The sequence below is a fragment of the Cavia porcellus genome, unplaced genomic scaffold (assembly GCF_034190915.1).
Source record: "Cavia porcellus strain 051 isolate PalLab524CR breed Dunkin Hartley unplaced genomic scaffold, mCavPor4.1 scaffold_16, whole genome shotgun sequence".
Classification (NCBI taxonomy): Eukaryota; Metazoa; Chordata; class Mammalia; order Rodentia; family Caviidae; genus Cavia; species Cavia porcellus.
Window position 1 is genome coordinate 51,153,706 of NW_026947499.1, and position 27,491 is coordinate 51,181,196.

Below are 27,491 nucleotides of genomic sequence, written 5' to 3' on the forward strand. Positions count from 1 at the left end.
GTAACTTTCGTCCCCATAAGTGAAATTTTATTGCCTCCTGTTGCCATGGTATCCTGTTATATCTGAGTAAAGTCACCAAGATGCAAAACTGTCACCACTTGACAAACTGCCTTTGTTCTCCTTCTGCCTGTCTACAAGGTTCATGCCAAAGACCTACTCCCTTGACCAAATGTGTAAAAGCTGGAACCTGTCCTCTGTCCTTTGCTTGGGACATTTTGGATTTATCAGCTGAGCCAGTGTACACCTAAAATAAAGTTCTCCTGTTTTTCCCTGTTGGTCACTCATCTCTCTTAAATCCCACAACATAATAAGGGTCACATTAAGTCTGAAAAACAGCAAAACATTCTTTTTAAGGAAACGAGACATTATGGTAACCATTGTTGATAACCTTGTACTCTGTTCTTACATCATGTACTATGTCTATCCTTGGTTTTGACTGACAGCTTTGTTTTGCCATATTTGACTTTATTCTCTTCCAAAAAAAAAAAAAGTAATAAGAACTAAGGAGTAATAAAACCCAAAATGTGTAAATTTTGTTGTAAAAAAGAGAGGGGAAAAAAAGTGCTCTAAAGGATACAACTGCAAGTGTGTTTAGGGGTGTTAAATAGCTGACCATATTAATGTTTTTGGTTGGATCATTGAACACAACTGTTTGCAGTCTCACTGTTTGAGTGTCCACTTTGTATGCTTTGATACTGTGACTTGAGCAACTATCTCTAAGATGATAATGTGTAATCTATTAACTGGTGATTTCTTACTTTTTTTTTTTTTTTTTTTTTGTAGTTCTGTATTACTTGTACCCTTACACCGCTTTGTTTTGTTTTTTCTCTTTTTTCTTTTAAATAAAATTTAAAAAAAAAGAAAAACAGCAAACAAAACAGTAGTGAAGATTGTCTCCAGTGAAATATTCACTTTCTCCAATTTTCTTCAACATAGTACTAAAAGTCTGAATCAGAACAACTAGGCAAGGAAAACAAAAGCAATTCAAATAGAGAAGTAAGAATTAACTGGACATGGTGGCACATTTCTGTAATGTCAGCACATGGAAGAATAAGGCAGGAGGATCCCTGTGAGTTCGATGCTGGCCTGGGTCCATGGTGAATCTAAGACTAGCCTGAATTACAGAGTGAGACTTTGCCTCAAAAAGCAAAAGAAAGTAAGAATTAAATTTATCTCTGCTTGCACATAAAATTTTATGTGTAGAAAACCCTGCAGATTTCACAAAATCCTATTAGAACTAATAAATTCAGCAAAGGTACATATAAAAAATCAACACACACAAAACATAATTGCTTCTTACAAAGAATTCTGAAATTCCACTTATAATAACATCACAAAGAATAAAAAACAGGAATAAATTTAACCAAAAAAGCTGAAAGATTGAAAAGCACTGCTAAAAGAAATTAAAGACAAATAAATGGAATGACATTTCATATTCAAGGATTGGAAGACTTAATATCTTTAAGATGCCAATACTATACAAAGTGATATACAGGCTTAATACAATTCCTACCCAAACCTTAACAATGGTTTTTGCAGAATAGCTGCAAAAAAATCTATCATTCAAATCATATGAAAAGGCTGTATGTGGTGATACATGCCTGTAAAACCAGCATTCAGAAAGCTAAGGCAGGAGGATCACAGAGTTCCAAGACCAGCATAGGCTACACGTAGTGAGTTCAAAACCAGCCTGGACTACATAGCTAGACCCACTCCCCACTCTCTCTCTCAAAAAAAAAAAAAATTCATATGAAATTTCAAGTGTCCCTACATATGTATAAACACTGCACTGTTTCTCTGGTATGAGAAACCAAAAGTGCACATAAGGACCAAATGTAAAATGGCTATTGGGAAACAGGAAGAAAATGCTCAAATGGGAAGGGGAACAAAGAGGGAAGAAGGGGAGAAGGTAGGAAAAGTTAAAAAAAAAAGAGAGAGAGAGAGAGAAATAAAGGAAAAAAATGGAAACAAAGCTTCTGTAAATAAGGAAGGGAACAGGAGTTGAAGGAAGGATAGGGGAATGGGGGGAAAATCAAGTTATATCATATATGGGGACAAACTTCCCATGATGAATGTGATCATTATGTATACCTAAAAATCATTTTCTTTGGGGAAAAAAAATAGAAATTTCAAAACTGGGCATGGTCGGGGCTGGGGATTTAGCTCAGCGGCATAAGCACCTGCCTTGCAAGCAGACAGTCGTGAGTTCGGTCCCCAGTACTGATAAAAAGGAAAAAGACAAAAAAAAAAAAAAAAAAAAAACTGGGCATGGTGGTGCACTTCTGTAATCCCAGCACTTGGGAGGTTGAGGCAGGAGAATCATTTGCAAGTTCGAGACCAGCCTGGGATACAAAGTCAGCCTGAACTGCATAGTGAGACCCTGTGTCAAAAAGACAAAAAAAAGAGAGAAAAGAAAAAAAAATTCAAGAGTCCCTGAATAGTCAAACCACCTGGAGAAACAAAGCTGGAAGTCTCATATTCAAAACTTACTACAAAGTTACAACAATGAAGTCAGTATAATATAGGCATAAATATAGACAGAATAAAATAGAGAGGCCCTTCCAGGGGGAGAACCACCAGCAGCTCCTGAGATCTGCACCATGTTGGAACTTAGGTCACTGGGAAACCAAGGAAGAAGCTTGCCTCCCTGGTAAGCGGCAGCAGTGTGACAGACTGCGGCCCTTCCACGGGGAGTACTACCAGTGTCTCCTGAGATCCACATCATGTTGGAACTTAGGATGCCAGGAAATCAAGCAAGCACCTCCCCTCCCTGGTAAGTGGCTGTGGTGTGGCAGACTGTGGCCCTTCCAGGGGGTGAACCACCAATGTCTTCTGAGATCCACACCATGTTGGAACTTACGAAGCTGGGAAATCAAGCAACCAGCCTGCCTCCCTGCTAAGCAATAGTGAACCTGCTGGTGCACGGCCTAGAGTCAAAACGTCCAACTTCCCTTACACCCCTTCCCCTGTCCCCCCGTTAGCAAATGGGAAACAAATCTGAGCATCTCCTGGGAGGTTGACCATAACAAATAAGGGGGGTTTCCTTCTACCATCTCTTTGAAGGCAAATATTTTTATTACTGTTTTGCTTTATTCTGATTAGTGGTACTGCTCTATTCAATATTGTTTTGATAAGTTCTATAATGTTCTATATTTCATTTTATCTTGATATACGTGATTGAAAGAACAACTATTGTAAAGATAATGAAATATACTGTGATACCTATTACTGTTATCCTGGTAACCTGCTGTGAAGTTCTGTACCAATTTCACTATACGATCTTAGTTGGCTTTATTGTCTTGTTCTGTTGTATTTTACTACTTTCAAAATAAAATTAAAAATAGAATAGAGAGTTCAGGGAGAAAGCTTTAAATATATGTGATTAAAAGATTTTCAATAAGAGTCCCAAGATCATTTGATTAGGAAAGAACAGTTTTTCAAATAATGGTGATCAGAAAGCTGAATTTCAACATGCAAAACAAAGAAGGTAAACTGTGTTGTGTTTTGTTTTGTTTTGTTTTGTTTTCTTTGAAAGTCCTGCTCCTTAGCCCAGGCTGGCCTGGAACTCACAGCAAACCTCCTGCATTAGCCTCCCGAGTGATGGGAATACAGGAATGCAACACCATGCTCCACCAGCAGCTCCTGAGATCTGCACCATGTTGGAACTTAGGTCACTGGGAAACCAAGGAAGAAGCTTGCCTCCCTGGTAAGCGGCAGCAGTGTGACAGACTGCGGAAGGTAAAGAAGGTAAATTTTATAATCATATCCTATACACTGCAACATGAGGAACCTTAAAGTCATCACATTAAGTGAAATAAGCCAGGTACAAAAGGACAAATATCATATGAGTCCACTAATATGAAGTTCCCAGAGTTTTCAAATTCATAGCTAAAAACACAAGAATGGTGGCTACGTGGGGGTGGAGAGGAGAATGGGTATGGGTACTTACTGTGTAATGGCTGTGGCATTTCAGTTTGGGAAGGAGAAAAAAATTCTAATGACATATGGCAATGATGATCGCACAAAAATGTGAATGTTGCCGGGCATGGTGGCTCACGCCTGTAATCCCAGCACTCGGGAGGCTGAGGCAGGAGGAACACTGTGAGTGCGAGGCAGCCTGAACTACAGTGAATTTAAAACCAGCCTGTACTACGAAGTGAGACCTTGTCTCAAAAAGAGGGAGAGAGGGAAACTTTCAAAAGATTTACTCTAGGAAATTTTAGGTAACTGCTTCATACTCTGAATGAAATTATACAAGTCTGTACTTTCTGTAAGAGGGTCTAAGACATTACAAGGAAATATAAAAGAAGGGTGGCAGAGGTAGGGAAAAACCAAACAATGAATTAGAAGATGTAAAAAAAAAAAATAGAAAATTAATTAGAAGAACAAAGAGTAAAACAGATAATTTGGAAGCCCTATAAGTATAACAGAAGACATGCTAGAAAAATTACAAAGACTGTGTGCTAAAGAACCAAGAGAAGCTAAAGAGGACCTGACACGTGTGGAGAGGAAAATCCAGTGAACACCTAGTGTTCTGAAAGACAGATCAAAGCACAAGTGGAACAATAGCCATGAAAAAACTATAGGAAGGAATTTTTAAAAAGGGGAAAGGTGGGGGCTGGGGGTTTAGCTCAGCGGCATAAGCGCCTGCCCTGCAAGCAGGCAGTCGTGAGTTCGATCCCTGGTACCGATAAAAACAAAAAAGACCAAAAAAAAAAGGGGGGGGGGGGGGAGGTGACTTAGCAGATGAAAACGGCACACATTATATTCTGGGAAAATTTTAAATTTTCAAAATTGGAAAATAATCACCCATTACTCCCCCATGGCAGTGAGGGGTACTTCTTCAGAGGGGGGAATGTTATAGACAGCTGAGTTAGATGGAATATTACAGGCAGCCAGATAGGGCTGTGCCCTCAAAGGAGGCAGTACAGAAAATCAGGTATCTTACAACTTTGGGGGAGACAGACACTTCCCACTGAGCCATACCTCAACACAAAAGATAATCAAATACACTCATACTCTAAAGATAAACATCAGGGACCTATATTCTAAATAGGTATCGGTCACCTTGAGGAAGCCAACCCCCTACAGGAAAGGCCCAGTTCTGTATTCATGCCCCTTGCTGCCCCATTTACGCCCTATTTAATCAATTTTACCTAAGCAATTACATTCATAATTTTATTGGTTGACCATAGTTATGTCCCACCTCATGTCCACCTTGTGATTTCCCATTTTTCCCCTACTTAGACCTGCCTTACCTTGTAGTTTTGCTCTATAAAAATCCCTAGAAAAGGGGGTCTTTGGAAACCCACTAGGGACCCCTTCTCTCTCTCTTGCACAGGTTTCTCTCTCCCAATAACTATATTTTGCTCTTTAAAAAAATTGAAAAATAAGCTAGTAAAGTTATTAAATTTCTGGGTGTAAGAGACTTAATAGCCACAAGTCCACCAACTCTTGAGCTGGCAGGTCAAATTTCAACTGTCTGTTTTTTTGTTGTTTTTTTTTTTTTTTTTTTTTTTTTTTTTTGGTGCCAGGGATTGAAATCATGACCTTGCGCTTGCCAGGTGGGTGCTTATTCTGATGAGCTAAATCCCTGGCCCTGCCATCTGTCTTTGTAAATAAAGTCTGCTGAACTGCCGAAAAGCCCAACCATTTAAATACAGGCTTTTCTGCAGCAGATCCAGAGTAAGGTCTTCACAATACAGACTCTAGGGCCCACAAAGTCTAACATACTATCTTGCCCTTTACAGAAAGTGCCTGTCATTCCCTATAATAACTATGCAGGGAAAAGATACAGGTTATAGTCACACAAGACAGTAAAACAAGGTTATAGAACTGTGAAGGAAAAAGAATATGACCCAATAATTCTAAAGCAGTTACTGTCTTCAACACGAAGTCCATCGGAAGAGCAGGTGCAGCAGCACAGGTCTGTAACTAAGCTATCTAGGAGGCTGAGGCGGGAAGTTTGTGAGTCAAGCCCAGCCTGGGCAACTGAGGGAGACTCCATCTCAAGATTTACAAAACAGGGAGGAGGTTGGGGATTTAGCTCAGCGGTGCCTGCCTTGCAAGCATGAGGTCATGAGTTCAATCCCCAGTACCAACAAAAAAAAAAAGGCTGGACTCGATCTCAATCTGACTTTTAAAAGAATCACCAAAAAACTGTTATGAAAATTAGTGGAAAATTATGAAAATGTGCTTGCCTCCTTCACGAAGGCATCTATGCTGCTTCTTAATTACTGCATAACCCTTCAAAGAAAATGCACAAGGCGTAATGATTTTCTAAATGTTCTAGTAATGTCCTTATTGTATACATGTTAATAGTAATGAAAAAACAGAAGAAAAATAATGTACAATAAATCAGCAAAACAGTTATAATTACAATATCTACATGCCATGCACCATTAAATTCTGACCAATTTGTTTGTATATCAACTGTCATTTTACCACTTCCTGATAGAAGGATAAAATTAAAGATGTTTTGCTCTTGTGTGTAGATACTCTGCAGTAACGATTCATTGAGTGGGACTTAATTTTGAAATACATTAGTATACACAAATGGTTTTTTTAAGAAAAAAAAAGTCATGTACTCATATAAGTTTAATAAATCTATCATTTTCTTGTAAAAAAAATGGCTGGAGATGTATCTCAGCATGCGGCCCTTGATTCAATCCTCAGTAACACCCACAAAAAAAAAAAAAAGAAAAAGAAAAATTAGATGGATCAATAGATAGACAGGAGACATAAAGCAGCTATGTAACAAAGTAAATATAAGGATGGGGATGTAGATTAGTGGTCCAGTGGTAGAGTACTTGTCCAGCATGTATAAAGTGCTGAGTTCAATCACCAGCACTGAAAGAAAAGAAAAACACACACATACATATACACACAAAAGCAAATGTAGCAAAATGATAACCTGGAGGGAACCTTTACATTTCTTGGTTCAACTTCTCATATATTTGAAACTTTCACATAAAATGCTAAAAGGATAAAAGTAACAAAAGCTATAGATTTAGGAGTATTTCCCTTTCCAACGCTCCCCACTCATCCAGGGTAGCTGTCAGCCATTCTCTCTCTCTTTTCTCTCTCTCTCTCTCTCCCTTTCTCCCTCCCTCCCTCTCTCTCTGTCTCTCCCTCTTTCTCTCTCTCTCCCCACCACCTTCAAATAAATTGTCTTTTTTTAAAAGTTAGATTTATTAGTAATCTTCATAATGTAATCAATGTCAAGGCATTCTAAAGACTGAAGATTCAGACAGGTTCATGTATATGTATTTACTTACTTATTTATTTTGTAGTTGCTTTTGTTTTTGTTTTATGAGACAGAGTCTCACTATGTAGTCCAGACTGGCATTGAACTCACTATATAGCCACGGCTGGTCTCAAACTTGTGGTGATCTCTTGCCTCAGCCTCCCTAACTCTGAGATTACAGAATAATCTAGGGCCTCACACTGAGCTACATCTCCAGCCATATTTTTTGTTTTGTTTTGTTTGTTTTTAATTTGAGATGCGGTCTTGCTAAGTTGCCCAGACTGGGTTTGACTTGCAAACTTCCCACCTCAGCCTCTTAGGAAGCTTAGATTACAGACCTGTGCTACTGCACCTGCTCTCTCAATATTTATGTGTAAGGGAATGTGCCACCAAACCTAGCCTTCAGAAAGGATTTATACCTGTTCTGTTTTGTTATTTTGATAACTCTCACTATGTAGTCCAACCTGGCCTCTATGTAACTCTGCCTGGCCTTTAACTAAAAATTCTCCTGCTTCAGAATATAAGCACAGAGAATACAGGTATGCAATCCCATGTTCACTTTTTACCTTTATTAACAGGTGTGCACAGAGATGAGAAATGGCCACACTTACCTACAGACTGAGAAGTGAATGCTGCTACAATCTGGGGGCTGGCTAGGGCTTCCAGCCTGTTCTTCAAAGCCTCCAAATGTACACATTTTTCTGAGTAGTCTGGTGTATCAACAAGCATCATTAAGCTGTTCTGCATACCAGTTAGCTTGGCAGAAATCACAGCTATGTCCTAAAAAAGAACAGAGGATATTTATTTAGGAGATTTCTGCTATCTCAATTAGGGATACATAAAATACATAAAAAGAAAACTCACAAAATAAAAAAAAAAAATGGCCCATTACACATGATGTTCAACATTACTAATAAATAAATGCAAATTAAAACAGGGAAACACCATTTTCTTTTATTGAATTGGGAAAGCATTTGAAACATTATAATAGTCCTAATTAGTAAAGATGCAAAGAAAAAAGATCTGTCTGGTATTATACACTGTCACACTGCAAGATAATTTGGCACCACTTTGTGGCAGGCGTGGTGGCACACACCTTTAGTCCCAGCACTCAGGAGGCAGAGGTAAGAGGATCACCAAGAGTTTGAGACCAGCCTGGGGTACAAAATGAATTCAAAACCAGCCTGAATTACATAATGAACACTATCTCAAAAGCAAAACAAAACAAAACAAAACAAAACAAAAACACAGAGTCTTACAAATATTTATATCCTTTAACTTAGTTATTTTCTTTTCTAGAAATTGGTCTTAAAGAAATAATCAGAAGGAGCTGGGTATGTCAGCACATATCAATCATCCCAGATCTCTGGGAGGCTGAGACAAGAGGATCCCAAATTCAATCTCAGCTTAAACAACTTACTACTAAGGTAAGACTCTGTCTCAAAAACAAAAATTGTTGGAGATGGAGTTCAGTTTGAATATGTTAGGTTCAACTCTGAGTAACAAAAAAAAGGAAGAAGAAAAATAATCAGAGGGACATAGAGACACTGATGTACTACTAATGTGATTTTAATGGTAAAATAAAAACCTGGAAGCAACATAATCTTCCATAACAAATAAAATATAAAATTATGGGATACTCATAATGATATGCAGAATACTGTGCAGCCGCTAGAAATTATTTTGGCTTTTTTGTAATACATATAAAATACATAAGTACAAATGTATATTGATATTTGCACACATACAAAATACAAACATAAGTGCAAACACAAAAAATACCTAGTAGGCTTAAAAAGTATATTACTAGAGCCTAGAAACAGGATGATTTTGTATTTTTCCTATTTTTTTTTCCTTGAGACACAGTATCATTATGTAGCTCAGGCTGGTCTTAAACTCACTATAGAGCCCAGCCTGTCTTTGAACTCATGGCAGTCCTCTTGACTCAGCCTCCTGAGTGCTGGGATTACAAATGTGTACCACCACACCCGGCTAAATTTTCTAAATGTTTCAAATCTCCTAAGGCATATATAATTATGTTTACAGCTATAAAAATAAAGAAGTAAGACAGTAACAACCATGCTCACTTCAGTATTTAATGGATATCTATGCTGTGTCAGACACTGCATTAGATATGAGACTCAAAGATACATAAGGTAACACTGACAAAGATGAATTCATAATACATTGGAAAAGATTCTGCACAATTTCAGAAAAATGGCAGGAGTATTACAGAAGTATTATAGTTTTCCCTATGAGAAGTAAGGAGCCAGCTGGGAGAGCTTTGAAAGAGGATAACACTATGGTTGTACTTGGAAGGGCAAATTGAGGTCTACTCTACTGCAAAGAAAGAAAGCGTGGTGGTGCATGCCTGCAGTTTCAGTACTGGAGAGGCTGAAGCAAGAGGATTACCCCAAGTTCAAGGGTGGCCTGGGATATATAGTGAGTTCAAGGCCAGGCTAACTACACAGTAAGACCCTGTCTCAAAAACACAAAACAAAACAAAACAAACAAATGAAATGGAAAAGAGGGAGTAGTTAAGGACATCTGAGGTTTTTGGCCTAAATTTTTTTTCTGTCTTTTTGAGACAGGGTCTCACCACAGTTCAGGCTGGACTTGGGCTCCTGGTGTAGTCCAGGCTAGTCTCTAATTTGCAAACAGTTCTCCTGCCTCAGCCTCTCAAGTGCTGGAATTACAGGAGTGTACCACCACGCCAGGCTGTGGCCTAAATTCTTAGATGGAAACTGACTCCATAATAGGGAGCACAGGAAACAGTAAATAGTTGATGATTTTGAAAATAAAAAATTTAGGGCCAGGGATTTAGCTCAGTAGCTCAAGTACTTGCCTGGTAGGCACAGGTCGTAAATTCCATCCCTGGTACCAAATAAATAAATAAAATAAAAAATAAAAAGTTCAGTTTTTGATCTAGGTACAATGACATATGCTTGTAATCCCACCTCCTGGGAGGCTAAAGCAGGAGGATCACAAATTCAGGGCCTGCTTGCGCAACTTAGCAAGTACTTGTCTCAAAAAACTAAAATGGGTTGGGAATGAAGCTCAGTGTATAGCACTTGCTTAACACATGCAAGGCCACACGTTTAATGCCCAGTACCAAAAAGAAAACATCTTCAGGTTTTGGGTTGTCTGGAGGAATCAAGCTGCATATATAAGGTTGTGCCTATCAAAATAGCAACAGCAAATGGGGAAAAAGACCTATAATTTTCAGCTAATTAACATTAGTAGTTTATAATTATCAAAATCAAAGACTACATTTAAATTTATTTTTTTCCATACCTCTGTTCCAGAAACACAATATGATTAGATCCATGAGGCCTGAAGCACCCCAAGACTGAAATAGAATGGGAGGGAGCCCGGCTCCACTGTACTGAAGAGACAATGGTAATTGAGAAATAATAATATCCTGCTACTATGGGGGGAATAGGGATATCTGGAAAGACAGGTGTAGGACAGAAACTAGGGAGCAGAGGGCCAGGTTTATAATGTATTTTACTTTACAACCTAAAAAGGTTTTCCTAAGAGATCACCTTCCTTTCCCTTTCCAACAGGCTTCAAACTGTTTTCCATGCTTTGCAGCCTCACGAGAGTTAATAACTTGCCAAGATTCCACAGTGTGTAAGGCGCAGGAAGCCATGTTCCAACCTCTCAGTAACCAATACCCTTTCGCCCCCACATCTTCACCATCTGTGCAGTTTGCTGTGGCTCCTTCTGAATCACTCTAGGTTTGAGTCAAGCAGAGGGGACAAACTAATGGAGCTGTAAGCAGTAAAAGTGCTACAGATTCGGATCTTCCCACTGGAAACTGTTTCTGCGTGTCAGCTCTATCCAAACCCACGTTTCTGCCTCAATGAGTTTCACAACATCCCCTAAATAAGAAACCTACTTGAAGCTGGGCAGGGTGGTGCACCTCTCTATTCCCAGCACTCAGGAGGCAGAGGCAGTAAAATCACTGCAAGTTCCAGGCCAGCCTGGGGCTCATAGTGAGTTCAAGGCCAGGCTGGACCATACTGTGAGACCTTGTCTCAAAAACCAACAAAGAAGCCGGGGATGGTGGTGCACTCCTGTAACCCCAGCATTCGGGAGGCTGAGGCAGGTGGATTGTTGCAAGTTCAAGACCAGCCTGGGCTACAAAGTGAGCCCAAGGTCAGCCTGAACTGCATAGTGAGACCCCAGCTCAAAAAAAAACAAGAAAGAAAGCAGGAAAGCAACAAAGCACGGAACCCACTTGAGTCTTAAATGTCTCCTCAATATCAGCACTCAGTGTGCTCCATTTGTCTGCTTCCTGAAGGGATTCAGCAGCAAGCTGCATTCTGGACTTGACCTGGTCGATTTCAACCAATACCTGAAAGAGAAATGAGTGGCAAAAAAATGAAATGACAGTTCCCTTTTCTCTATGTTTCACCAGTGACTTGAAAGTCTCACGGTATACCGCTGTCTTCAGGGAGCTGCTCATCCCCAAAAACCAGTCGCCTGATTAATTTTGCTCAGTAGGCACTTAAGAGATGACTAAGATGAAGGAACCAAGGAAAAAGGTTTTCTGAATTCTGGGTAGAATTCTGTGTTCAAACTAGACACAGTGGAAGACGCCTATAATTGTAGCTACTTGAGAGGCTGAGGCAGGAAAATCACAAGTTTGGGGCTTTTTGTTTTTGTTTATGCTTCTGCAGTACTGGGAATTGGCCCCAGAGCCTTTGCAATGAGGCATATCTCCAGTCTTTTTTATACTTTTTTTTGAGACCGAGTATCCATAAGTTCCCCAGGTAGGACTCAAATGTTTGATCCTTCTGCCTCAGCCTCCCACAGTGCTGGGATTACAGTTGTGTGCTACCATGTCCACCTATGTTTGAGTCCAACATGGGTATTTAGCATGACCCTGTCTCAAAGTATAATTAAAAAAAGAAAAGGTAGGGAAGCTGAGGCAGGAGGACCATATTTGAGACTAGACTGAGATACAGAAACCTGTTTCAAAAACAACAATGAAAGCAGGGGTGGAGTAGTTCAGTGCTAGAGTGCTTGCCCAACACGCGTGAAGCCATGGGTTCGACTTCCAGCGCTGCAAATAGAAAGTCTGAGTTCAAGTTAGCCTCCCACAACACTGAGCTGTTCTCAGCCCTCTGGAAGAGTGAATGCTTGCCAAAAACCAGAACTAACATTTAGGATAGAAGCTGAAATACCTGCATTGATTGTGACGTGTCCTGTTCAAATTTTTTAATGTCCTCTTTGACAAGAATCATTTGTTCCTTCAGAAAAGATGCCTCCTGTTTAAGGGCTTCGATATCACGGAGCACTTTGGGCATGTTCTGCAAGGCCTGGTGGCTTGTTTCTGCAGTGAAAAACCAAGGGCAGCCACATGCATAAAGGGCAAAAATCAGACCAGTCACCAGGGAGAAGTATGAAACAAACAAGACAGAAGAAAGACGTCCTAATATATTACTGACCACACAGTGCTCAGAGCGGGAAGAACAAATGGGACAGGAAGGGGAATGGGGACTGCCCAGAGTCAGGCTCTTCCAGGTGGATGACAGAAGCCTACAGGCTTTAACTGCCTCAGCCTGCTTTTGCACCACTCAGTTAAATCATGAGGATGAACGAACAGAGTATATGCCAACTACTGCAGAAGAGGCCTTAGCGTGTATTTTAGCACTTATTGTGCACAGTGATCATGAGCAGCCATCTCTTTCCAGTAAGAAAACAGGCTCAGAGAAGTTGAGTCACTTGCCCAAGATTTCACAGAACAGAAATCAAGACTCATATACATCTGGCCCCCATGATATTGGGGGGTTTTTCTTTTTCCTTCTTTTTATGTTCTTTTATTTTGTTGGGCTTTTTCTAGGTGATTTTTATGCTAACCCTAATGCTTTTAGGAACATGTCCATAATGGTGACATCTCCCCACAATTCAAAAGGCTCCCACCAATTTTCAAATATTTCTGAGGGAAGAGGGGTTCTCAGTTCAGTTTGTTAATATATATAAAGCACTTAAGTGCCTGACATACATCAAGCCCTCAAATATCTGTTATTATATTCTTCCTACTCTCATTCTCACTTTGTGTGTGTGTGTGTGTGTGCATGCACACGTGCATGCATGCACCATATAAAGTTTCTTTTAAGGCCAAACAGAGGAAGCCCTTTGTGATTCTCGCAGACCTGAGGGAGCTGCACCTTCTCCCAGCTTACAGGGATCCAGATTCCACTTTCTTCTCGAAGCCATCTTGCACTGTAATCTGTTTACCTATCTTCCTCACAGACAGCAAGCTGCAAAATTTTCCTCAGTATCCACATCCTAATACTCCATACATAGTAAAAGTCGCAATGTACAACAAACATTCTGCATTGAGAGAACTACCTTTCTGTCCCCATTCTTAAACAATGGGCATATCTATAAAACAAAGTTCTATTTACACAGTCATTGGCTTCCGGTGGGAGTATTTGTTCTAACAATGCCTAGCAGAAGGGCTGGCATGCAGTATTTACTGGATCAACTTATAGTCAAGTAATTATATGAAATGTTTTTGATTAACTATCCTTCAAAAATGGTTAGTCTATTCAACCCAATTCATCTTCCTCACGTAACATGAAGATTTATTAAAATGTTTCTCAGGCTTGGTCATTTCTATACACTTTTAATATGTTTTTGCCAAATATAAAGACCAGTTGACTATTATGTAATACTTTCAAAAATGCTCCTTGCTGGGAGCAATGTTGCACATCTGTAATTTCAGCACCTTGGGAAACTGAGGCAGGAAGATTCCCAGTTCAATCCCAGTCTGGGTACCTTAGGGACTTAGCCAGAGATTCTGTCCCAAATTATAAAGAGCTGGAGATATACTTCTGGGGATGTGAAGGTTCTGGGTTCACCCTCCAGTAAGGGGGGGGGGTGCCAAAAAGTGCTTCTTGAACGGTATGGTGGTGTACCTACCCCTGTAATCATATACTTTCAAGGCTGAGGGAGGAGGATCGCAGAGTCTGAGGTCTGTTTGGGCTACATATTGAATTCAAAGCCACCTTGTCTCAAAAAACGACAAAAAATTCTTTTAACTTCAGTTTTAGAAGAAAATGTTATGACGCTATCAGAGAAGGCAAACTTAAGACAGCCCAGCAACCAGCTGAGATTGTTGTACTTGAAGCAGTCACATCGACAGCTGGGCTCGCCTTCTCAACAAACCTAGTACTAACATTTACTATCTAATTCTTGCGCCTCCGGGTGTCTCAGGCCCAGTTCCCGGATCTCTTAAAGGGGAGCGCAGGGGAGGGTCCCACGGTCAGGTACCCGGCGGCTCACCCTCCACGGCGTGGTTCACTTCCTGGATGAACAGCTGCAACTTCATCACCAACGTGGCTGCGTGGCCGTCAGCCTTCCCGGCCGCAGCCTCCTTGGAACCGGCCCTGAAAGCTGAATTAATCCACTCTTTCACGTCGAAGTCGTCGGCCAAGAACTTGGAGAAATCCATGGCGGCACGTCCTTAGTCCTTGCGTCCAGGCCGTTAAGAGGTGGTTCCTGGCAGCAATAAGGACACAGAAGCAGGGGACCCTGCTACAGCACGGGGAGACAGCACCACCAACCCTTCGGAGACGGATACTAGCCCCTCTGCAGCCTCTGGGTCTGTTCTTCCTCGCTGCAGGTGGTATGACCCTCGCTGCACGCCGTACTTCTTCCGGAAGTAAGTGGCCGTTACCATAGTGACTATAGCATTGTAGGCGTTCCGGAAAGCTGCTTGTAAAAGCAGCAGTGGGGCAGAGAGCTCGAAACAACCGAGGCTATCCTATTTCTGCTAATACTTGCTGAGCACTAAAGTAGTAGTGCATTTAATCCTCACAGTCGTCACTCTAAAACTGAGGCAGTTAAGCAACTTGTTCATTCACCCCGTTAGAACCCAACACTTAAACAGGATTTGAACTCGGGCCAGCTTGGCCCAGGAGCCTGAACTCTAGGGTAAGCCTACATGACCTACCCTGTAGTCTCATGTTCCCCCTTTCTTTCTTGGAATACCAAGTGGTAAACCACCATTCTTTGCAATACTTTTTTTTTTTTTTTTTTTTGTACCGGGGATAGAACTCGCAACCTAGCACTTGCTAGGCAGGCGTTTATGCTGCTGAGCTAAACCCCCAGCTTAACCCACTATTCTTGTTTCTCTTGCTGTTTTTTCTGGCTTAAATCAGTGTGAGATATCAGAAAGAAGACCGATCCTTTTATTGTAAGAATCAAAATTTTTTTCTAACTCTATGTGTGGTACTTGCGAATAATCCTATTTTTTTCATTTTTACCAGAGGCATACTCTAATTCTAAATGCATACAAACTCTATATAAAACCTAAATCCAGTAAAGTAGGAAAGCTAGTATATTAGCACTGACTTGAACAAATTGACCAAGAGGCTGGGATAGAAGCAGCGCAGTGAGTTCAAGGCTGGCTTGGGCTACATAGTTTAAGACCAGCCTGAACTACACAGTGAGACCCTGTCTCAAAAACACAAAAAAAACAGAAGCCTTAGATTCTTCTACAATATGCCTTGCCTCGGAAAAGTTTAACACTTTTTGTAATTCCTTTTGGGGAGTGTACTGGAAATCAAACTCAGGACTTGTTTGCTAAGCAGGCACTGCGCTGCTGAGTTATATCCCCGGCCACTTTTTGCAATTTTTATGGATAATTTACAGTACAGTTATACACTAAGCATAAGTATACGAAAATGACTTTCGAGAGCCATGTTGTACTATGAATTAGTAATTTGTTCATGTTGATGAATGACTTTGTTGTATAGATATTAACATCTGCTTGTTAGCATATTGTAATAATTTTGTTTATCCCCTTATTCGTTGATGAACATTTATATTATTTCCAGCTTAGGGCAATTATAAATAATGGTGAACTTTTATAGATGTCTTCGTATAAACATGTTTTCATTTTGTATAGGCTTTTTTTTTTTTTCATTTTTTTCAGTGTCCTGTATAGGTTCTTGGAAGTGGAATTGCAGGGTTAGTTGTAAAATTCACACTGCCAAACTTTTCCTGAGTGCTATAACATCTCATAGTACCATCAACAATTGCGTTCCAGTTTCTCTAGTCTCACCAATATTTAATATGTATTGGTAAATCATTAACATTTCTCTAATAACCAGGGATGTTAAACATCTTTCCTATGCTCATCAGTGATTCCTATCTTTTTTGGGAAAATGTCCGTTCAAATCTTTTGCCCATTTTCAAAAGTTGTCTTCGTATTACTGATTTGTCAATTTTCTACATAATCTGGGTATGCCTTTATCACAGATAAAATTTGTAAATGTTTTTGTTTTTTTGGGACATGATCTCACTATGTAGTTGAGGCTGGCCTTAAACTCAAGCCAATCATCCTGCTTCAGCCTTCCAAATGCCAGGACTACAAGCATGCACCACCATGTCCCACCTTAGTAATTTTCTTCCAGATGGTAGCTTTTTTAAGTTTTTCTGTTGTGGTCTGATTTGAGATGCAAACGTTTTCAGTGAAGTCTATTATCATCTTTTTTATGGATCATGCTTTGGGTAATGCAACTAGCGATCTTTGCCTAACTCAAAATTATGAGGAATTTCTAAGTTTTCTGTTGTAGAAATTTTAAATTTTATGCGAATTTGAAGTGTTTTATATGTATCATGTAAGTCTAAAACTTGTTTTGGTGGTGCCTTTGTTTTGACATAATTTTTGTCTTTTTGAGACAGGGTCTCGCTATGCAGTTCAGGCTGGCCTTGAGCTCACTTGGTAGCCTAGGTTGGTCTCAAACTTGTAATGATCCTCCTGCCTCAGCCTCCCAAGTGCTGGGATTAAAAGCATGAGCCACCACACCTGGCTGACATAATTTTTTATGTAAATAAATTCATTTCAGGATTATGTGTTGAAAATTTTCCACTGAATTGCTTTCACATTTTTGTCAAAAATCAACTGACCTGGAGGCTGGGGATTTAGCTCAGTGGCATAAGCGCCTGCCTTGCAAGCAGGCAGTTGTGAGTTTGATCCCTGGTACCAATAAAAACGAAAAAGACCAAAAGAGAAAAAGAAAAAAAAATCAACTGACCTGATTGTTTCATTTATTTATATGCCTATTTTGCTAATATCAAACTGTCCCTATTCAGTAGTTTAAATTTTGAAACCTGTTAGGCTTGATTTTAAAATACTTGATTTTAAAAATTGTTTTGCACCAGGTGTGGTGTCACACCCCTGCAACACTAGCACTCAGGAGGCTGAGGCAGGATTGCTGTGAATGAGGCCGGCCTGAGATACACAGTGAGATTGTCTCAAAAATGAAAACAAAATAGGAATTGATTTGTTATTCCAGGCCTTTTACATTTCCATCTTAGAATAACTTACTGGTTTCTACAAAAAGTCCTGCTGGATTTTGCTTTTAAAAAAGACTATCTTGAATTTATAAATCAATTTGAGAATTGCCATCTTTTTTTTTTTTTTTTACAGTGATAATCATCAGTTTTGCCATCTTCACAGTATTGAATTTTGCCAGGTCCTGCATCCCTGTAATCCCAAGAGGCAAGACAATCACACTCAGTTTGAGGCCAGCCTGGGTTACCTAGTGTGTTCAAACTAGCCAGGATTACATAGCAAGACTCTGTCACATAAAAACAAAATACCAAACAAAATCACATATATATTGAATCTTAAAAATCCGTAACATGAAATGCTTCTCCATTCACTTAGATTGGGATTTTTCAGCATTAGCACCATTGACATTTGATTTTTTGTTGTAGGGCTCTCCTATGCATTTTAAGGTACTTATTAGCCACTGTTGGCCTCTATCCACCAGTTACCAGCAGTGACACCTCCCACAATATGACAATCAAAAACATTTCCATATACATCCAAGTAGTCCTTTGTAGAAATAATCACCCTTGGTTGAGAACTTTGGATTTATCTGTTTATAATTTTCATTGTAATGTCTTTTAACACTTCTGTAAATACTCAATTCCTGTATTGTTATAGAAACACTATAGTCATTTTTGTATATTTATCTGGTACCCTTTGACCATACTAAATTTATTGTTCCATTATTTTATTTGCTAGTATAACTTCTCTGGGATATATTTACATACAGGAGCATGTCATTTATAAATAGACATTCCTTTTCCTTTCCAATGTAATTTTTTTTTTGGTCTTCTCCCAACTGAATTGGTTAGAAACTTCAGTACTGTGTTGGACTGGAAAAAAAGACATCCTTAGCTGGAATGGTGGCCTATGCCTATAACACCAACATTATAGCCAAAGTATCTTGAATTCAAGCCTAGGCCATGCGATTTAGCGAGATCTCTCAGAATTAAAAAGGGCTAGGGATATACTTCAGTGCAAAGGCTATGGGTTCAATGTCTAGTATTAGGAGAAAAAAAAGACATCTCTGCTTCATTCAAAATCTTGAGCATTGGTCTTTAGCAATTAAGACTACTGTACACTAACTGTAGACTTCTCACAGAGAAATTAAGGACATTCCCCTTCAAATGTTAGATTTGTAACTGTGCCTGAGATAACCATGTAGTTTTTGTGCTTTATTCTATTCATATAGTAATTGATTTTAACCTCGCCTTACATTCCTAGGCTACATTCTTCTTGGTCATATATTTAATTTGCTTTAGTGTATGCAGTGTGTGCTGGAGATGGGTCTTGCACATGATAGACAAGTGCTGGCAATTTATAGGCTTGTGCCATCATGTCCAGCTGCTAACATTTTGATGAGGATTGTATTTGAGATATTTGTACAATTTGTTTTTGTGATATCTTTGATTTTGGTATAAGACTAACAATAGTCTCATCAAGTGACTTGGGATGTTATCCTCCCCTATTTTCTGAGTTTGTAAATGAATTGTATTACATACAAAAAGCCTATTAAGGTTTTCCACTTCTTCAATCAGTTGGAATTTGGGTCTAAAATATTTACCATTTAAGTTAAAGTTTTGGTATTAAATTGTATAAATTTCTGCAGGTGGTAGTAGCATCCTCTTCTTTCCTGGCTTTGATAATTTGTCTGTCCTTAGTCTAGCTCAGGTTTTCGCATCAAGAACCAGTTTCATGAAAACAATTTGTCCATGAACTGCGGTTGGGAGACATGGCTCAGAACTGAAGTGCATTACGAGTTTGTTTTCCTGTAACTAGACATTGAAGGTTGCTGTCATTGCAGAAAACCCTGCTCCAGAAAAACAAACCGTTGAAAATGGAAGGCTTTTCTGTACTTTTGTGGAAATTTTAGGAGATCCCAAGTTGACTTTCATCCAGAAGAGATTTGAAGTTGTCTCAAACATACCTTTAAGACCACTACTTCTTGCTAGTAATCGATCCTCTGCTAGCACAGACAAATTAGTTCACCTTATTCATAAATGAGTTCCAGACCCATCCCTTTCCAGTTTGAAGGTGGGGAGTCTTTTATGATTTGGGAAGTAAAGTTCACTCTTGAAAACTAAGTGGGATCCCACTCATGCATCCCACTCTGACAAAGGTGACTGTGACTATTAAAAGTTGTTTTAGGTAGGTGTGGTGGTGCATACCTGTAATTCCAACACTTACGGGCTGAAATAGGATTGCCCTTAGTTCCCAGACAGCATGAGCTACAGAATGAATTCAAGGTCAGCCTGAACTACACAGCAAGACCATGCCTTAAAATAAATAAATAAATAAAAACCTCTTCTGTTTGAAACATGTCAGAAATTCCAGTAGTCATTCATCACCCTATTTCCAGTTTGGCTATGAATGCAGCCACTTTGAACACAATTGTAATCTTCCCCTGCAGTGACTAGGTTCACTGAGCAAGATGAGTGTGTCACATGAGTAAGCAAGTTTTATGACCCATTTTGTGTCACTGAAATGTGCTGCCAGTGGTGACTTTTTCTAAAAGAAATCTCTGTATCAGCTCTTATAACTCAAAAACTCTGGCCAGTGATGTAACTTTAAGAAAGCCATCTCACTTCTCTCTATAATACATTGCTCTGCATCCATCTCTTCAGAGAGCTATGCAAACAGGTAAGCTACGGGCATGTACTTTAATGTGGATACTGTAATCACATCCTGCAAAACATTAAGTTCAGGTGACATTTTTTGGCTAGACAGCATTTCTCTATGGAGGACAGTGCAGACTCACTCAGAAGCAACCTTTGTCCTGAGTAGTGAAACCAGAAAGCTGTCCAGTCACAGCAGCCATACTAGCCATGCATACACTGAAACAAAAGACCAATTAAGTTTTCCTAATAGGTTGCAGCTAGTGTTGGCAACAGAAGTGCACACAACATAATCCTCATGCACATCATAGTGAAACGCTACACAATAAGCACTGTTGCCTTGTCAACATCAGCAGACTTATCAACCTGGATTGTGTACCATGGCAATTTACTAATCCTAACAATGTCATCTGTTTCTTTGGTTTTTTTTTTTTTTTTAACAATAGTGCCACAAATTCAAATGTCATCTGTTTCATTATTTCATCTAGTTAGGACGCTAGCCAAAAGAACAACACATGGTACCTTATGAATCCCAGCCTGTCCTAAAAGTTTGCAAATGTCCCCAACAGGATCAACTTTTGTCCAATAGTGAAGGGCTTCTTAGCTTCAGCAATGCAGTTAGCCAGTAAAAATGATATTCTCAGTACTGACACATCTGATAAAGTGGTCTTCAATAACTGCTTTTGTTCTTTGTGGTCATATTTTCTTCTTTTGAAAAACTCCTAAGGCTCATCCTTTGGTGCAGGGTGCTTGGTCTCCATGTAGCAAATTAACTTTGAACATTTCATGGCTTCACTGGCTAGCTGTTCACCATACATTATACCAAATGTACTTGGGAGAATATGAACATTGCAGTGAACCTGTAAGGACTCACATTTTCTCTTAAATGTACTTTCCCTTTGTTGGCAGTTTTAGTCTTCCACTAGGTCTTGCCTTCTTTCAAAAGAAACTCTCCAGAGATGTTAGGTTTCTATTCATTTCGGTTAGAATTAGCTTATAGGCTTACCAAAACTGTGACTGAAACAAGTGTATACTATGTATGGGAAAGAGGTGATAAACATAATTGAAGTACATTATGTCACCTGCCTCTATATAGCTTGCCACCAAGTGCAACTCAGTTGTCACTGGCTACTCACCAGTAAGGTTTTGATGTCTGCAAGTAACAGATTATGGTCACCACTTACTGAAGTCTGTGCTAATGTTAACCTGTATTTGCACCTGCCACCCAATGCTAGCATCACCAACTCAGCTCCACCTCAGATCATCATAAGCAAACAAGCAACCTAGAGCCCTCAAGTGCACACTTCACAGCAGGCTTTGCATGCCTGTGAGAATCTAACACCACTGCTGATTGGACAGAAGAGCTCAGGTGGTATGTGAGGAATGGAGAGAGGCTATAAGTCAATTTTCACTGGCTAGCCTGACAGATGACCACCTGCTATTCAGCCGGGCTTCTAACAGGAAAGAGAACTGGAAGGAGTGGCTCCCTAGTCTAGCTGACACTCATAATTTCATTAATCACTTCAGAGAACCATGTTTTCCTTTACGTTTTTTTGAAAAATTTTTCCCAGAGGCAAGATTTTCATATGTAGATTGGATTAGCTTCAAACTCTGGGCAATCTTCCTGCCTCAGCCTCCTTGAATGCTAGGATTACCAGTGTGTACAACTACACCCAGATTTTGTCAATGATTTTTCACTGATCAGTTTCTTCTGTTTTCTTAAGCTTATTCTTGTCTAGTATATTAAAGTGGAATCTTAGGTTACTGATCTGAATTTTTTTCTAACACAACCATTTAAAATTATTAATATTCTCAAATTTTGATGCATTTTCATTTGATTCAAAATAATTTGTCTGGGCATGGTGTGACATACCAATAATACCAATACTTGGGGGGGGGGGCTGAGGCAGGAGGATCATCACAAGTTCAAGGCCAACCTAGACTACATAGTGAGTTCAAGACCAGCATGAACTACATAGCAAAATCCTGTCTGAAAAAAAAAATTTTTTTTCTAATTACATTTGTGACTTAATCCATGAATTGTAGGAAGAAACAAGAAAAAAAGAAAAAAACCCAAGGGGAAAAAATGGAAACAATGCTTTTGTAAATGAGTAGAAAAAAGGCTGAAGGAAAGGAAATGGGGAAAAAAAGCAGCGAAAGAGGTATCATTTATCAGTATAAATTCCCTATGATAAATGTTATCATGTATATCTAAAATGTACAAACAAAAAATCCAGTATTTCTCAGATTTCTAATTTCAACCCATGTGGTTATAAAATAAACTGTCCTGGGTGTGGTGGTGCACACTTGTAATCCCATACTCGGGAGGCTGAGGCAAGATTGCTATAAATTCAAGGTCAGCCTGGGCTGCACAGTGAGACCCTGTCTCAAAAACAAAAAAAGTGAAATGAAACAAAACACCTTCCCCCTACAACAAAAAACAAACAAAAAACCGAAAACTTTATGATCTAAATAAACTTTTACATGTGATTAAACTATGTCCTTAACTTTGTTCTGTTCTGGAAAATATTTCATGTGCACCAAAAAACAACAACAACAAAGAGCACTGGGCCGGGAATATAGCTCAGCAATATAAGCCTCTGCCTGGCAAGCACAGGGTCCTGAGTTTGATTCCTGATACAAAAAAAAAAAAGAGTCCCTTTAGTCATGGGTAAACTCAGTGACTGGTGGTGTCTAACTACTTTATATCCTTGTTGACTTTCTAATTCTTCTACCAATCTTTGAAAATAGGGTATCAAAATTGCAACTCTGTTAACTAGTCCACTTTGCTTCAGGTATTTGGGGCTGATTTTTATATTTTGCAATATATTAACATAATACACAATAAATGTACCTTCATCTCTAGCATATTAGACGTTCATTTTGTCAGGGGTTGGGGATTTAGCTCAGCGGCATAAGTACCTGCCTTGCAAGCAGGCAGTCATGAGTTCGATCCCCGGTACTGATAAAAATAAAAAAGACCAAAAAAAAAAAAAAAAAAAGTTCATTTTGTCTGATATTAGTAGATCTACTTCAAGGTTTTTCCTTTCCAGTACTGAGGATTAAACTCAAGATCCTTCCACTGAACAGCTCCAGCCCCTTTTGTTTTAAAGACAGGATTTTTGCTAAGTTACTAAATTAGTAAGGCTGGCCTTCAACATGCTGCCTCAGCCTCCAGGAGCACTGGGATTACAAGTGAGGTTGGATGTGGCAACATCTAGAAAACATACTCTATGAAACAGAACAGTGGATATACAGATGAAGCAGGAATCCAGGATCCATTAAGGCTCAGGTGCAAGGGGATGGGTTCAGAAGCAACAGTGGCACCCTAGATAAAGACATCTACTGACAGTGTGAAATACAGATGTGGAGGGCTAGATTCATCTGATGGTTTCAAAGGATATGACTGCCAAGCTGTCTGTATAGATTTAAAAGACCCTTAAGGCCACCACATTTAAGGGGCAGAGGTAGGTCAATGATTACGGACCAAAAACAAGAAAGTATACTCACTGTTTACAGTCAGGTGTCCAGCTGACACACTATGAATGCATCCCTCACCAGAAGACCTTCATCAAAATATCTATAATGCCCACAACAGCACCTGAGTCATGGCTGGGCGATACCCTATTCTGTCCAACCCTATCTAGGCAAGGTACCATTTTCTCCTGGAAACAGAAGGATCTTTAGGTGCATGTAAGAATTTACCTTCCAATTACAAGATAAAAAGCCTGTGTTTCCATGTGTCCCATGACAAGTTCTTCATAGGCACATGTGATTATGGTGGGTATTCCTGGAAGACTTTATGTAATAGCTAAGGCATCTACAAAAGTTAAGAACACCTGAATATCATTTCAGATTAAAGTTAAGTCTTGGGGCTGGGGATTTAGCTCAGCGGCATAAGTGCCTGCCTTGCAAGCATGTGGTCCTGAGTTCAATCCCTGGTACTGGTAAAAATACAAAAAAAAAAAAAAAAAAGTTAAGTCTTACATGAATTATGTCAAATGAAGAATCCACCCCCATTGTTTGGTTTTTGTTTTGTTTTTTGAGATAGGTTCTTGCTATGCAGTTCATACTGGCCTTGAGCTTAGTTTGTAACCCAAGCTGGTCTTGAACTTGCAACAGTCCTCCTGCTTTAGCCTCCAGGGTGCTGGGATTTTAGGCATGCACCACCATGCCTGGCTTCCCCATTTATAGTTTATAAATTTTCACATTTGCTTAAAAATTATCCAACTCATTCCCACCAAATAATGCTGGCAGACTTTTTGTTTTGTTTTGTTCTTCTTTTTGGAGACAAGGTCTCACTGCATAGTTAAGGCTGGCCTCAAAATTGCAGTGATCCTGCCTCAGCCTCCCAAGTGCTAGGATTATAGGCATGCACCACCACACTCACCCAGACTTTTTTTTTTTTTTTTTGGTGCAGGGAATCAAACCGTACACTTGCAAAGCAGGCGCTTATGCCACTAAGCTAAATCCCCAGCCCTTAGACTTCTAATTATACATAGAAGTCAAAAAAAATGCCAAGAGCACCAGACCCTGTAACTAAGAGTTCTAAACAGAATATTAAGTTTCTGAGGCAGAATCCTGCCAACTTCTCAGCCCTTCCTCAATCCACCTCAGCCAGGCTCACATTCCTTCTCCTACTGAACTGGCCAAGCAGGACTTGCTAAACATGCACATCAAAGTTCCCAGCACACAAGCAAGCACTAAGAACTATTTATATGCCTGAATTTCCCCCTTCATATATAAGAGTAACCCACTTCCAGATTTCCTCAGATCTTTCTTTGCTCCCACTAAGGCAGGTAAAGCTCTACATCCTTCATCAAATTTTTCTTCTTAACAGGAGAAAATTCTCTTCTGGCCTATAACCCTAAAAACAATTGGCTCTGCATCTCCTACCTATTCAATACTCCACAAGGCAGATTCACTACATGGTATTTATTAAATGGTTTTCTATATTTAGTCACTACTTAAATCACTGCTGAACTCTTTTCCTATCTACATCAGAGTTCCACATCTTGCATTGTGAAGTCAATAGGCAAGAGTTGACCTGCTATGATTTATAACATGGTATCACAAAGAGATTTGAGAAAATGCTTGTGAACAAACAGAATGAGGACAGAAATGAGGGTCCTGAGTAAGGGCCCAGACAGGCTGTTCAACCCAAAGAACCTGAGGCCTGTGCAAGGCCTAGAGTCTGCTTTCCTCCTGCCCCAGAGATCCCTCAAGGGCAACTTAAGGCACAGTGGTGAAGGACGTGATTGGCTCAAAAAGTGTGGTCTTCTGGTCTCACGGCAGTCCCTCATCTGGAAACAGTGCAACAAGCATTCTATTTAGGAGATCTTTCCCAACACATGCAAGCAGCATTCCTGAATGAAAATGGAGACAAGGTCTTTCTTGGAAGAGAGTGCCTTGGATGACACTCTCTGCCCCAAGACCAACCAGGTCCCTTTTAAGGTCCCTGAGAACAGCAGCCTAGGAGCAACCAAGACTTTCAGAGGCTGACAAGGCACAGCGTGGATGAACCAACAGATAACAATACATGAAATAAACTTTGGCTTATAAAACTTCCAACCTGAGGCAGAGACATCAGTGTCCGCCAACATGCAGAAACAGGATTGCAGCAGAGATGGTCATCAGAAATGCTTTGGCATCTCCCACACTGCCCACATTCCAAGCCCTGCTTTCCCCACCCCCAGCCCCTGACAACACACACGCACAGTCTCTGAAAAACAAACAGGTCAGAGGTTAGCATTCAGAGCCTAACATCAGGATAGAATTCTTGGCACTCTGCACGAAATCACCATGACTAGTCCTGACAAGACAGCAAGAGAACACAGTCAAAGCTTGACTTGAAGGGTCCATCTTGTGAAAAGTTAAGCTGCCCCCAAGACAGCCAGGTCAGGAAAGTCTTTTACTTCTCCTACTTCGCTGAAGGGCTGTCCACCCTGGTTGAATGTCAGCTTATACCGTAACCGGATAGGTTCCTGGGATAAAAGAGATATGAAATATTACATTAGACGGGAGTAACACAGAGGCCAGCCCAGAGAAAAAGCTTTCATCCACCCAGGAGTCACCAAGAAGTAACCTAAATGAGGATGATCTGAACACCCTGGCTGAGCCCCTTTGAAACTACAAACACATATACCCTGGGATATAGGCTATCCTATATCCTATAGGATGGGAGCCTTCTGTACTTCTTCCGGCCTGAGACAGACTGCCATTCAGAAGGATTCACTAAGGAAGCCAAATGTCCTCTTTCAATGGACTCCATTAGTCACTTCCTTGGTTCCCAGCTACAACAATCTATCACTGATCTACGTGTAATAAACCCCAGAGAAAATCAGACTCTAGCAAGGGATATTCTATACCCCATCCCCTCCCAACCCACGACTTTACAGCAAGGCTTCAGACACCTTTTTCCAGCAACACAGTGCCCTCCCTACAGTTCAAGAGTCCCCAGTTCCCCACTAGCAAAAACATCAGAACATACTTTGTGTGGATTGTCAAGCAGCAACATTTGAGATATCACAGCTGGAGGCATCAAAGGACTGAATGCAGGAAGCTTGGAGCTGGATGCTGGCTGCAGCTTCACTCGCATGGACTGTTGGGGAAAACCCAGCATATAATTCATCTTTGACAAGCTATAGCTTCAGTGAGAGACCAGGGAAATAGGAGCTCAACCTTCACACCACCCCTCAAAGAAGAAATGGGCTTCTCAAGGCACTTATAGGAGTTCATGCAGACAGTTCCCACTAATTAATCAAGAGATCTAAATGATCTTTCCTTCTACATACACAATATACCTGAAGATGCATGGTCAATGGGTGACATCTCACAAGCAGCATAAACAGCTAGTGCGCATCCTGAAGCTGAGTATGGTGGCTCGTGCCTAAAATCTCAGCATTGTTGCAGACTGAGGCAAGAAAATCACATGTTTTGAGCCCAACCTAGGCAACTTTACAATACCCTGCCTCAAAATAAAAGAGCTGGGAATGTAGCTCAGTACAAAGGCCCTAAATTCAATCCCCAGTACTGCAATAAACAAACGAGTTAATTTTCATTCTGCCTCTTATTAGGACCAAGGGCAACATACTTAACTTTTTTTTTTTTTGGTACCAGGAATCGAACTCATTACCTAGCACTTGCCAGGCAGGCGCTCACGCCATTGAGCTAAATCCCCAGCCCTAATATACTTAACTTTTGAGACTTGTAACAATAAATCATAATAACAGTACATATACTAGGCATAGTGGCACATGCCTATAATCCCAGC

General features: G+C 40.0%; 2 protein-coding genes across 7 annotated transcripts in view; both read right to left on the bottom strand.

Moving 5' to 3' along the window:
* The window catches only part of Cog7 (component of oligomeric golgi complex 7), a 94,951-nt gene extending 80,038 nt beyond the window's left edge, over positions 1-14,913 (bottom strand). For 4 of the 5 annotated variants that reach the window (XM_063226660.1, XM_063226659.1, XM_063226662.1 and 1 more), the window contains exons 1-4: positions 14,546-14,913; positions 12,439-12,587; positions 11,490-11,606; positions 7,858-8,026 (exon numbers count right to left, since the gene is read on the bottom strand). In XM_063226660.1, the coding sequence (XP_063082730.1) occupies positions 7,858-8,026; positions 11,490-11,606; positions 12,439-12,587; positions 14,546-14,714 (604 nt within the window). In that variant the 5' untranslated portion in view covers positions 14,715-14,913. The remainder of the gene's footprint in view (positions 1-7,857; positions 8,027-11,489; positions 11,607-12,438; positions 12,588-14,545) is intronic. The other variant, XM_063226658.1, reaches the window with a different exon arrangement.
* A 5,331-nt stretch (positions 14,914-20,244) lies between these two features.
* The window catches only part of Gga2 (golgi associated, gamma adaptin ear containing, ARF binding protein 2), a 46,406-nt gene continuing 39,159 nt past the window's right edge, over positions 20,245-27,491 (bottom strand). For both annotated transcript variants that reach the window (XM_003477814.5, XM_063226663.1), the window contains exons 16-17: positions 26,709-26,819; positions 20,245-26,202 (exon numbers count right to left, since the gene is read on the bottom strand). In XM_003477814.5, the coding sequence (XP_003477862.1) occupies positions 26,092-26,202; positions 26,709-26,819 (222 nt within the window). In that variant the 3' untranslated portion in view covers positions 20,245-26,091. The remainder of the gene's footprint in view (positions 26,203-26,708; positions 26,820-27,491) is intronic.